General features: G+C 45.0%; 1 protein-coding gene across 2 annotated transcripts in view; it reads right to left on the bottom strand.

Annotated features, from left to right (window-relative positions):
- Window positions 1-13,413, bottom strand: part of LOC147636815 (translocon at the outer membrane of chloroplasts 64-like) — a 49,661-nt gene that overhangs the window by 17,567 nt on the left and 18,681 nt on the right. For both annotated transcript variants that reach the window (XM_086800376.1, XM_086800375.1), the window contains exons 4-7: window positions 11,635-11,760; window positions 11,249-11,428; window positions 10,987-11,137; window positions 10,701-10,869 (exon numbers count right to left, since the gene is read on the bottom strand). In XM_086800376.1, the coding sequence (XP_086656502.1) occupies window positions 10,701-10,869; window positions 10,987-11,137; window positions 11,249-11,428; window positions 11,635-11,760 (626 nt within the window). The remainder of the gene's footprint in view (window positions 1-10,700; window positions 10,870-10,986; window positions 11,138-11,248; window positions 11,429-11,634; window positions 11,761-13,413) is intronic.

The raw sequence follows: 13,413 nt of genomic DNA on the forward strand, positions 1-13,413 counted from the left end.
CATGCCGGATCATGGATTTCTGAGTGAAATCCTCATCACTGAAAGCAATATCAAACTAGACAATAAAAGCAAGTGCCTTTGATGCATCATATTCTCCATGATATTTGTCAAACTTCACAGATTTGTCTCCGGCTTTGAAGTCACGAGACTTTGATGCATGTGTGTGCATCTCAACATGTTTTCCCCCATGTTTGTCCATTGAGACAGCTCCTGTGTGACTGGCATCATTTTTGGACCAAAAGGTGATGCATAAGGCATAGATACATGTGCCCTGTAAGCATGAGGCATGGCTGGCCCCTCAACATGCATTGATACATTTTCAGCCATAACTTCTCCCTCACGAGCACACTCGAAGGCATGAGTGGCATGAGAGATACGCGGAATACCTGCACCAACAGAAAATTGCAGCCCATGTTGCATGTGTTGTGCATGTACATTTTCAACCGGCAATGGCATGTGATATACATTTTGACCACTGCCATAAACATTGTATCCTTCACGGGCTACATGAGATATTCCTGCATGGCGTGAAGTCACTGATTGTTCCTCTCCCATAGCATGGAGATTCATCCTCTTAGACATAACTTCTTGTTCGGACACTTGTGGGGATTCCAAGACATGTGGGATGGTTGCCTTTTCTGCATAGGCATCCTCGGTACGAGCCAAGTATGCACGTGCTGCATCCCTTGGTTGCATGTGCAACTGTTGAGCAATCATTGCCATTGCATGATCCATATAAGATTCAGCTTTCTTGGTCTTCAAACGGTCCTGTACCAATGGATCCTCGCGGCGATAGAGATTCAATTCTTCTTGTTGTGCTTGGAGAAGAGCCTGCATACGAGTAAGTTCAGCCCTCAAGACTATGGACTCTTCTTCTTGCATCTTCTCTTTGCCACGAGACGGCTGTCCGACATATTCATGTTCCCTATTGTGCACCACATGAGTTTGCTCATCCTGTAAAGCATTGGAGGCATGCATTTCATTGTCCCTGCCTCTTGTATTAGCGTCTCCAACATTCATTGTATGGCTGTCCATAATGTTCTAAGTGTAGAGATAGCTAGTGTTCACGGTGATCGTCTCTCACGATAGAAGTGAAAGAGAACCGTATGCTCTGATACCAATGTAACTTGGTTGAACACAATGCTAATCAATACACTTAAACACACTAAGATTTGAAGGACACTTGCTCAAATACAAGAAGTAAATTGCTGAATCGACAAGAGGCACACAATGAGCCGGAACGGTCGACCCCTCCCTTGAGTAAATTGTATTACTATTGGAGAAATTCAATACATAGTTTCACAGGCATCCATTGCCAAATCCTCCAATGCATATGAAATTCAGCATTTAGAAAACAATGGTATGTCGATGTAGATCACCAAGGAGCTGCCTTGATGCCCGGCCCGACTTCAGTGCCCATATTCTCTACCATTGGCTCTATGTTCTACCAAGCAAGGTAGCAACATCTTCAAGAGCACATAGGACAAGAGAAATACTACACAGGGCGGCTAAACAAGGAGTCCTGCCCTTCTACTGAGTAAGTAATGACAATACATTGTCCAATTATCTTACTAGTCTTCATAGAAGTTGTTGCAAGCGGAAGCCTTCGCGTTGGAAGCTTTAGAAGTGTTGATATCTTCGATTTGCCGCAATCCTTCGCGACAAAAGTCTTCAAGAGGATGAAGGGAACCTTGGGAAAGCTTCCCCTATGGTTCAACTTAAGAAAGGAAGGCTGAAATTAGGGTTTTCAACAAAAAGACCAGAAATTACAACAAAAATGAGAGCTGTTTTGCTGAATTTCAGTCATTGGGAGTGAGTAGGAGAGTGATTAGCACTTGGAAACACTCTTGGAAGCTTGGAAAACACCCTAGCAAGTTGGGTATGGCTATGGAGAGCTTGGAAATGGAGAGAAATGGTGGAAAAACAGTGTTTTCAGCCTCCAAAAATCCTCATGAAGAGAAAACACGAATTTCTCTTAATAAGTGAGTGAATTGGGGTCCAATCAGATGAAGGGACATGGGGAGATGCCCATTTATGAGTAAAAGGGATGGCATATCACCAGAAAGCAGCAGTTAAAATGGATTTTCCAAAGACTTCAACATAAACTGGAATACTGGAAGGTTTCGACTTGGCCTCTTCATGTCAGGCTCAGAATAGTACAATCCATTGTGATGTCTTATGTCCAGTTCTATTTGCCCTTGCTGCATTGGTCCTCCAGGGATATTTCAGCTTTTATGTCTCAAGCTATGGAGATATTATGGAAGACAAAAACTGTTGTGAAAGCATTGAGACTGATGAAGATGGAAATGGTGTGCTCCCCAAGGATGCATGGTGGACTTAATGTCCTCAATATAAAATATCATGTACTTGCAAGGAAGGCTACAATGTTGCATACTTTTTTCCGTCAACAGCAGCCATGGACTTGTATGTTAGCATCCATGTGTGTCAACAGGAGGACTTCTGTTTATGGTCATTGGATTACGGATCATTAGGAGGTTGTGATTGGGAGATTTGTAGGGAGGATACCTGGTTGTCCTTTCTCTACTGCCCTCATACTTGACTGGAAACAAGTTCTCTCTAAGGTCAAATGGGCTCCTGATAATTGCTTGCAGACAAACTCGATGAGGAAAGAAAGTATTCATTGGAGTGCCATCTTTGACACTCCGCTGGCTTTACAGGAACCTGTTCGGGCATACAATCTTATGAAATTGGGAATTAGGTACATACATGATGTGGTAGATGATCGGGGAGATGTTTTATCCTTTCCCCGTGCCACTGCTTCCTATGCATTGGGAATGCATCATAGGTTGATATGGAAGAAAATAGCTGATTTATTGCATCTCTTTTTACCTATTCCACCTGTGGTGGCTGACACAGACAGGCTTCTGGATTGGCAATTACAACCATCTACTACATGCATTCATCCTATTCCCCTTCCTGCCTTAACCTCCATCAAAGCCTATAGGCTTCTTCAGCCTGCCCCTTGGATTCATCAACATGCTAATTCTCTGTGGCATATAAGGAAGCCCCTCTCATGGTGGCGGAAGAATCTCCGGATGTTGTGGAAGTGTAAAATGCCATTGAAACAAAGACTTTTTCTTTGGAGATGTTTGATAGGCACATTGTCAGTGGGGGTCATACTTGCTAAACGTCACATTGCACCTTCCACATGTCTAAGATGTCAGGCTCCCTCAGAGACTGTTCTTCATCTGCTCTGGCACTGTCCTTGTTCCAGGATCCTCCTCAGGAGAATTTCAGATTTTCTTCGGCTCCGTTTCCCTAGTCACAGATTTGGGAAACATTTCTGGCTTTTTGGCAGATATATGCGGTCTTTGTCCCAATACTCACTATTTCGCTCTTTGGACAATTTGGAGTGAGCATAATTTGGCATACTTGGGTCGGCAGAATCATCAGTCATATGAATCCTTCAGAGCCCAATTGCGGCAATCCTTATATGATGCCTGCCATGAGGGTGATATGGATGCTTCTTGTTTAGAGCTTTTCTCTTTATGTTTCTGACATTTGGGATATTCTCCGCTTTGGAGACTTCCCATCTTGTAAATTTATGAGCATATAAATATACTACACTCGATATTACCAAAAAAAAGTGTGTAGAGTGCGTGTGTGAGAGTATATCTTGATACAGAGTTCTACACCCACTATTGGGCACTGATGACGTTAGTGGGGATGTCGTAGTATCTAGTCCATACTATGCATAATGGAGTTGATAGTTATATAGTCTTGTGGGTTGACTACCATGAGTATTTAGCATGCACGTTCCTAAAAGGTGAAGTTGGGTATGTTCCTAGATTCATCTAGGTATATTCAACATCCATCACAACATGAGCATGAATCAATACATCTGCCACAAACATCATAAATCACATACACCTCCTACAACCACATAAGATAATCTTGCACATAACACAGCACTAGGGGTTGAAGTTGGGCCAGCCCCCCCTTGAGGTATCTTTATTACCAATAGAGTGTTCTCTTATACAAGATGCGGGTGCCCGGGAGTTCCACTCCTCAGCCAGCACCAAATTTATCCAAATCTGTGGAAAACAAACAACACAAGCTCTCGGTCACCAACCAAATCAAGGCAATCACCAACTGCCCAATAGTGAAAACAAGCAGTCACCAACTGCTGTCTCGTGAAACCAAGCCCTTGGTCACCAAACTGGGCTTACACAGTCACCAATTGTTCCTTAGTTTCACGGCTTTCCACACGATTTTACAATTCAACAGCTCCAAACAAGCCCAATAAAACACTTAGGCCAATCGTTTTGCTTCCCTTGAAGCTATGTTGAAGCTAGGCACAATCTGTATCTATTCCATCTCAAGGAATCCCATGAAGTATGGCTGAGATTTGCTGTAATTCAGTACATCCAACCAAAAGAGAATCGATACAGAAAGTCGACCAGCCCTATGGAGTTTACGTGCGACTTGTCTGCTCCCTGTGGCCTGTGTACAACCCGGCCAGCACTAAAGAGGAGATGAGAAGTAGTCGGCCAGCTCTGCTGCAAGTACATCAACAGTCGACCAGCCACCTTTACTCTGTTCCAGAACTAAAGAGAAGAAGAGAAGTAGTCAGCCAGCTTCATATCTCCCTTCTTTGTTGTCCATAGCCCATGTGCTCTCTAGAGAAGGAATCGACCAGCTCTCTTGGCTATCCTTAGCTTGCTCCAAATCCCAAGCACCCAGAAAAGCAACTCCTGGATGTCAAAAATAACTCCTTGGTCTCTTTAGCAATTCGTGGGCTTTTGGTCCAAAGCCCGGGTGCCCAAACCTCATATTGGTCCCGATTCATTAAAATAGTCCAGCCTGCTGTGAACACTTATAAAATATAAGTTTGTCCGCCCAAACTTAAATGAATGTAAGCCTGCAACCATAGACTTCAGTAAACAAAGAAATAATAATTAAATAAGGCTGGGTGTGCACACTTACCACCTGCAAAACACACAAAATTCACCGCCTTAGTCCCAAACAGGTTTACACACGTGCGTCCACAGTGTGTCCAAGCATCGCCGATGTCCATGGACATTCACAGGCAAAATATCATGCAATGTCCAAGCAAACAAAACAAGTCACACATGCAAGTGCACTTCACAGGCAAATGCTTGTGCGCGATGATTTGGATTAGATCTCCCAACTTGCCTTCTTGCACACAAAAACTGTCGTGACCATGGGCACCACCCATGCTGGATCCAAATGTTGTACTCACTAGAGCCATTGCCCTTGCATGAGCCCAGCTAACTCACCAGGATCACCAACCCTTCCATGAGTTAACATACTCACTGAACAAAGTCACCAACTCTTTCATGAGTTTATGCAAACACTAGGGTCACCAACCCTTGCATGAATGCATAACTACAGTAGTCAGAGTCACTAACTCTTCTTGCTGACTTAGAGTCACTAACTCTAATCACTCCTTAAAGTCACCAACTTTTACATGAGTATGACAGTATCAATAAGATCAGTTGAACCTCTCTCTTGTGAGAAAAACGATAGGCATCCCATGCTTCACAAGCATAAGCCAGATGATACCTTGTGCGCCAAAAGTGGCATTCGGAAGAGGTTCACAAGTTGAGCAAAGATGATTCAATATCAAATAAAATATTTTCCTCACTGATTGAATTTATTATGTGTGTGCAAGCTAGCACACGTTGTGAATCCTTGAATTCCATGTGTTTAAAGCATGTTATGAAGCTTGAACTCCTGGAACTTTCTACAAATAATGTGAGGAGAAATAGGATTATCTTTTGGTGGTATGTTTACAACAGACACTTGAGGAGTGTCTTCATTGGTCTAGCAAAAAGAGGGAATAGTAGGAGATATTTCTGTCACTCTCTAAACCCGAGACTCTTCAGAGGAGGATAAGCTCAAAAAACATGCAACTGCCCAGAATTTTTTTTCAAATCAGACAACGTTGGGAGCTCCCCCCATTAGCAACCTGCGCTTCCCCTCCTCCCTTTGTCCTCGCCATCACCATCACCTCCCCTCCCGCCTTCTCTAGCATCACCCCCCTCTTTGCCTCCGCCTCCCCTTCGATCTCCACTTCTGCCCCTCCTCCTATGCTCTACACTCCTCCCATGCCATGACAATCACCATCCCGTCCATCAGATTATGCATTGCCTCCCCGGAGGATCTCCCACATGTTATTGCACTCCCATGTCTCCAAGGCAACCCAATTCTTCAGCGAGTAGAGGACGCTCGTCTCCTCATCTACAAGCAAATGGATCACCCCTCAGCAGCAGGCCCACACAAGACGGCCCCTCCCCTGCCCAAGACCTCAGCAGACGTGAGCGGCGAGGGCAAGGGGCACAATACGAGTGTAACTTCCATCGACCCAACGGTTTCACAAGACACTTGACCATTAAAACAATTAAACACTAAAATTGGCCATAGCCACATATGCCACTTAATCCACAAAACTGTAAAAGAGAGTTGTGCACAGCCTGACACCACATGGAGGCTAGAATGGCTCCCCCCCTCTTCTCTTTGGAGTATTTTTTACCCAAGGAGAAAATATCATGTACAAGCTTTGAGGGCCTTACTATCCCCACGGGAGATGCCAAATTATCCATATACAAATGCCATAACGCAACCCAACACAAGGCAACCATAAAATGCAACCAATACATAGGCTATAGAAATGCTGAGCAAACAATATATTCCATATGTACTGATTCTTTCCCAAAAACCACGAATCTTCATACAGGTACAGAATCTGAAACAACAGGTACAGCCCTTCATTCAGCCAATACAACAAGTACATGGGCTGGAACAGCAGATACAGCTCTCCATTCAGTCGATATAGCCTTCCATTCAGCCGGTACAACAAGTACATGAGCTGGTACAGCAGATATAAAATCTGAAACAGCACAAACAGCCCTCCATTCAGCCGGTGCAGCTCAGTACAGCCATCAAGAGGCTATAGAAATAGAGAAACCTTTTGTGAAGAAGTCTAGGAACTCTTCATAAAGTGTTGTAGAGAAGAAAGCGAGAAAACATCACAATAGAGGCTAGTCTACACCAAGAGAGCCTCTCTAGAAGAGAGGGGACTCCAATTTATAGATATGGGGCTCCCATGAGTAAAAAATGGAAAGTGAAGGATACAACGACAAGTGGAGAGCAAAGCTGATGTTGGGTATTTCGGAGCTTCTTGTGTGTGTCCACTTTGTGCGTGTATACCCGTGTGTGTTCGAGTGTGAACAGCCTCTAAGGCTAGATATTGTGTGTGCGCGCGCGCGCGTGTGTGTGTGTGTGTGTGTGAAACCACTCTTAGGGTGGTTAGAACATCTAGATATTATACCTATTTGACATCATTTCTTACGTCATCTAGAAGAGTCTCATGGCTATAAAAGCATGTACTCGATGTACTTCAACAGATACAATCAATCCAATACATTTTGAGTCGTGCAATCATTGTCTCACTTTTTTCTTTCTTCTCTCTCTTCCTCTGTCTACATGGACAGCTACAATGGATTCCTTTCATCCTCCATAGCTCGATCCTCCCTGTGTAATGGTCCTGGCTGATACCAACAAATGGTATCAGAGCTGGCTTGGCCTCGCCCCCATCTCGGTGCTCTGACTTGCTCTTGAGACGACCTCCTCTCTTGTGGCGGCGACTTCCCTCTGCTCAGCGACATTCTCCCTCCCCTCCCACCTCCGCCTCTAGCTGGCTGAGCCGCCCACTCCCTAGCAGACCTTGTGATAGCATGCCGGCCGGACTGAGCAGCTCCTGGCAATGCCACCCTGTTGGCCAGCTGGCTGAGCTCAGCTACACTTGTGCGTGGCATACGGTCTTATTTGTTGCGGTTCACCACCTCATTGACTCGCACCACTCGTGTCCGCACCCATCACTGCTTGTCACGCCACGCAGGTGCCACTACTCATCGCCTCTTTGTGAATTTTCTGTTCTCACCATCAAGGAGCTATGGCGGCTTTCTTCCACAGTGTGCCCTGCACACTGAATCTGCCCCTAGGCTGTATACTCTGACAGGCTAGCCTGTGATCTGCGTGCCTTATGGTGTTATAGCTTCTACACCAAGGCTCTTCTAACTCTTTCTCCCATAAATGTTGACTAAATCATCAAAACGGAGGCATTGTCTCGGCAATTCAACAAATTAGAGCTCCCAAAGCCATAAGAAATTGGGGCTTTTTCAAAATCAGGCATCCTGAATCAAATTGAAGCCTGTGCATCGACGAAAATCTGGGGATCTCTCTCTTCTACTTCAAACTTATGCCATTCCAGGTCCTCTGTCCTGGCCCTTGAGCCTAAAATGACGGTCATCTCTGGCATCAAGGGGGGATTCTACCCCGCCTTCCACCACACCCCTTTCATATTGGTGAATGTCTAGGCTAGCGACATCCTCCCCACCCCACCTTCTTAAAAGAAGTCTGCAAGTTTAAGCTTCACGCCATATATCCAAGATATAATCGTGTCCCGTCAAGTGGGCGAGACGAGACACTCAAAAATCCAATATGACTGAAAGAATCCATGTCCCAAATAAATGGGCGAGACAGAACAGTGCCATAAGTCCATATATCATAATCATGTCCCAAATAAATGGGCAAACAGTCCCATAAGATATCATAATGATGTCTCTATGTCCATACTCCAAGTCGAATCCAAACAAAGAAGTGTTGGTGTCGTATCCACCAACTCAAAGGACCAATCTCTTGTACCCAACCCCCAATCACCAATGTCACGTCAAACGCATGCTACTCTCCATTGGCTTCCATGCTTACACGTGCAAACACCAAGCAAGACCAATTGACCATGCACACGGATGTAGAACATCCGCAAACATAACGTCCCCAACATACCAGATTCCAGTTTATTGACACTTGGCATAGACATAGTCCCCTGCCAACAAGGTGTCAGTCCACATGACCCCTGCACATCTAGCAGCAGGGCCCCTTCCTCTCAAACACGGCCGGTGACCTCAATTGGCACTACATGACAACCAGTCCCCCCACCCCCCCCCCCCACCCTCCAGGTGGTATGAGGTAGTTCCCTCCAAGAGCGGCCAGCCATGGAGGGGACTACCCTCACCAATGTTTTTCCTCTCCCGAGGGTACTGAGCATGTACTTCAGCCTGTTGACTGGTTTTTCATACAACTAATATAAGGATCTATTTTCCGCCCCCAAAAAAAACAATCTTTGGTTCTCCTAGACTAACAAGAACATGGAATACTCTACTAAAACATAAACTAGGCGGCCTGATAGTCATGACACATGCATCTGAATTATGACTGGCAGGCCCTCCTGCCTTTCTTGGAACATTGGCAAGGGCAATCAACCTTGATGCTCCCCCTAGATCCAACACATCTTCAAACCTTCGACCTGGTATTGGAGCCAATTCTCCCAGTGTCAATGGAAAGTGCCTCTTTAAGCAGTTCCCAAAGTTGTCAAGCCAAGCTCTTACCATCGCAATTCACAACAAAAAAATTTGGAATGCCCATCATAGAGCTGATGAAACACTGACTGAGGGCTCCCCATCCCCCGCCCCCCTTTCCCCCACAGAAAACCCCAATGGACAATCATACCAAAGATTAACACAAGCTTAAAAGGACAAGTGGAAAGCAAGGCCTTGGGAGAAGCTGTACTATACCAAGGAACAACACAGCTAGTGTAGAGTAAGCTGGCCAACCAGAAACCCTTGACATTTCCAGAACCCAACTCAAACCTGCACCACACTTCCTAGCACAGGAGGCCTTGAGGGAGTACATTGCAGCATCTTCTAACAGTCTGTGAACAGTGAGGTCCACCTTGCCTCTCATGATGGTAAATGTACAAACCAAAATCATGCAGGCCAAAACAACCCACCAACCCACATTGTGCTTTGTTAAGAGAAACCAGTAAACGTGGTGATTACCTCTAAAGATCTGATGTTAGAAGTGCAGTCCAATTGCATATGGCAGCATTGTAAGTCTGATTGAGGACTTCCCACACCCCCTTCCCGCCACGGGGGAAACCCCAATGGACAATCATACCAAAGATTAACATAGGGACAAGTAAAAAGCAAGGCCTAGGGAGAAACTGATAAGAAGTCCTTCACAAGGAAGCTGAACTATACCAAGGAACAACACAGCTAATGTAGAGTAAGCTGGACAACCAGAAACTCCTGACATTTCCAGAACCCAACTCAAACCTGCACCACACTTTCTAGCAAGGGAGGCCTTGAGGGAGTACATTGCAGCATCTTCTAACAGTCTGTGAACAGTGAGGTCCATCTCACCTCTCATGATGGTAAATGTACAAACCAAAATCATGCTGGCCAAAACAACCCACCAACCCACATTGTGCTTTGTTAAGAGAAACCAGTAAAAGTGGTGATTACCTCTAAAGATCTGAGGTTAGAAGTGCAGTCCAATTGCATATGGCAACACTCTGTAGATCTAGAACTTCTGAGAGTACAGGCACAGATTAAGAGCTGGTCTGTCAGGTGATACCTCTTCAATAAAATGGTCATACCTCTTCTACTCTCCCAGGATGAACTGTTCAATGCAGTATCAAACTCGACTTTCAAAAGGAAAACCCAACAACCCAAATATCTCTGCCAGACTTCAAAAATCCAATCAAACATGGCAGCTAAATCCAAATACTCCAGCTTGCATAATTGTTTATCGTATGTAGCCCAAAAATAATACAAAACTTCATGCAGGTCTGCTGTCAGAAGTATCACTCATACCATTAGAAGCTCATTTAAGGCTGCACGGGCCTCCTCCCTAACTTTCAGGGTCTCTGCCACAAGCTCTGACTTTGTTTCTAATGCCGCTTTCACTCTTTCTGCAATTCCAGGGCCCAAGGCAGGCTTGACACTGCAGATCCACTGCTCATGGTTTGTCTTAAACTCGTATCTGAAATCAGTCAGAAACTGCCATCAAATCTTGGGCGTGCTAACTCAGCAAAGCAGCTTACATGAAATATAAGGCTAGCAATCAATCAAAATGGGAGAAACCTTATTCAACACATACCGTTGAAGAAGCTGCAATGCATTCCTCAAAGATTTTAAAGCAGATACACTGGGATCCACTTTTCCACTCTCCCCCTCCGTCTGAAACCTCTTGAGACTGGGAATTTTGGAAGAGAGAAATTCTCCTAGTTTCATCCGTATTATTACTTGCTCTGATCAGGAAAACGGGCAATAATACTACTTAACAGACCAAGCCGGATACAACACCACTTATCCAGAAATGAACCCAAAAAATTCAGCATACATAGGACCCTATGACATACTTCCATATGCTTGCTCAATGGAATTCACGACCACCGACAGCTGCATGCTCTGGGTATCTGACAAGCTAAAAGTGTCGTCGGCAATCAGGACACGCCTTGGTTGCTTCAGTTCAAGATAAGGCTGCTGTAATAGAACATGGCCAACTGTCCCCAGTACATTTGGATCCCTGGCAAACCAGCCTGCAAAACAAAGGAAAACAAAGTACAACAAGATGAGAACCTGCAAGCATGCTTTCTCCCCACAGCTAGGCATAGAAGACCAAAAAACTAGGCATTCTTTGATCTGATTGAGAAGTCAGGAGGCAACCAAAGTAAAAGGCACTCACTCCATGCTAATAAAATCTATGTAGAAACTACAGCCTTAAAGCTGAATGAAAATTACGTACCTACTGTATCAAAACTCTGCGCCATGGGCACAACACCAATGCATGACACAGCTCCATGAGATGGACGAAACCCTAAAATACCACAATAAGCTGCTGGTATTCTCACACTTCCACCAGTATCTGTACCTGTTGAAACAACATTTCAAATATGCTTGGTCAGCATGTGTACTCAACTTCTACAAAATCATTGTTTTATAATGATTGAAAACTTAAATCATGCATAGAATACAACATCCGTGAATGAATAATGTTTTTTCTGAAAACTGCACTGATGTCTAGCAGATTTTGATTATTGTACACTTAATCTAGAGGCTTTCTTTGCTGCCACTGCAGATCTCAAATTAGCACTCATCTTCTTCTATCAAACTGAGTCGTCCGATACTTCACTTCCACACCAACCTCCAAAATAATTAATGCCAAGCTTCTTATTAGCAACAAATGTTTTGCACATTCAGAACGCATTTCTTTTAATGCCAGGATGGTCTACATAGAAGCGTGTTAATTTCCTCCAGACACCCCGAGGTTTGCTCCTACAGATGGCCAATCACCATACTTAGCATTGTACACAGAGATCCTGGAGTTTGCAACTCAAGGGGAGGTACTACATGTGGGGGACTTTAATGCCAGGACAGGGAATGCACACGTCAATCTCTTTGACTTTGAGCGGGCCCACATGATCTTGCACAACTTGGAAACAGAGGAGATAGGGTATCAGAAGTGTTCTATGGATGACGGGGCCATTAAAGCTTTTATGGGAGATTCTTTTTGGAGCGGGGGCAGCACGTGGCCTCATCATTTACTATGGTCTCACTAGATGGCAGTCCTCCAAGGGACTGACTTGCTTTCCACGCAAAGTCGGCACATCCCACCCAAACCCTTGGGGACTGATCATGTTCCCCTAACCTTCTCCATCATTGGCTCCTTCCCAAAGAAGCCCTACCCTAGACCGATCAGTCACTATACTAAAGTCCATTTTGATCATGATGCAGATGTGGTTTAAGGCTCCAACCTTTGATATCGCCTCTCAAACGTAGACCTCTCAGCCCCCTTATCCCACATCACCTCACAACTTACAAATATTATCCATGAATCAGCCCAGATCTCCTTCCCAACCACCCGCCACTACACATCTAAGCCACAATCGGGTTCTTTGCCCCACCACAGTTGGTATGACCAAGAGTGCAAGGCAGCCCCGTAGAGACCTCCGAGAACAACAAAACATGGGGCTGATTACAGAGAAGCAAGCCCACCAGATGTCACAACCCCTCACGTGCCGTAAGAAGAGGAGGTTTCTCATCGAGAATGAGCTAACACTTTACCGCAGTCTTTTGAGCTCCAATAGCAAGCTGGGATGGGAATCGGGATGGAACATAGGCCTACACCCATTGAAGACCCTGTGATATCGCAGCAGCACACACATAAGCTTTACAACAACCCAAACCCCATTTTTATTGCCACTCCACAGCCTGCCTGCCCCATCTCATCTGGCCTCTTCACACCTCTAAATGTAGCCAAGGCCATACAAAGGTGAATAAATAAAATTGTGAGTAGAGCGGTTGTACCCGATGACCGCCTATAGATCCCTCGGCTTGGAGGGACCGATAGATTGATAGATGGCACACCAAACTATTCTTTTGGCTTCTTGTTGAGGCTTGAGCTCCTCTATCTCCTTCTGGAGCTAGGCAAGACTAGCTTCAAACTGGGAAGTTTAGGGACCATGGAGCGGAGGACGTCATACACGCATGTGATACACTTGCCCCTTTCTTGGCTGAGATCTTT

The sequence above is a fragment of the Cibotium barometz genome, chromosome 7 (genome assembly GCF_041138505.1).
Source record: "Cibotium barometz isolate CiBa-2024 chromosome 7, ASM4113850v1, whole genome shotgun sequence".
In the NCBI taxonomy this organism is placed as follows: Eukaryota; Viridiplantae; Streptophyta; class Polypodiopsida; order Cyatheales; family Cibotiaceae; genus Cibotium; species Cibotium barometz.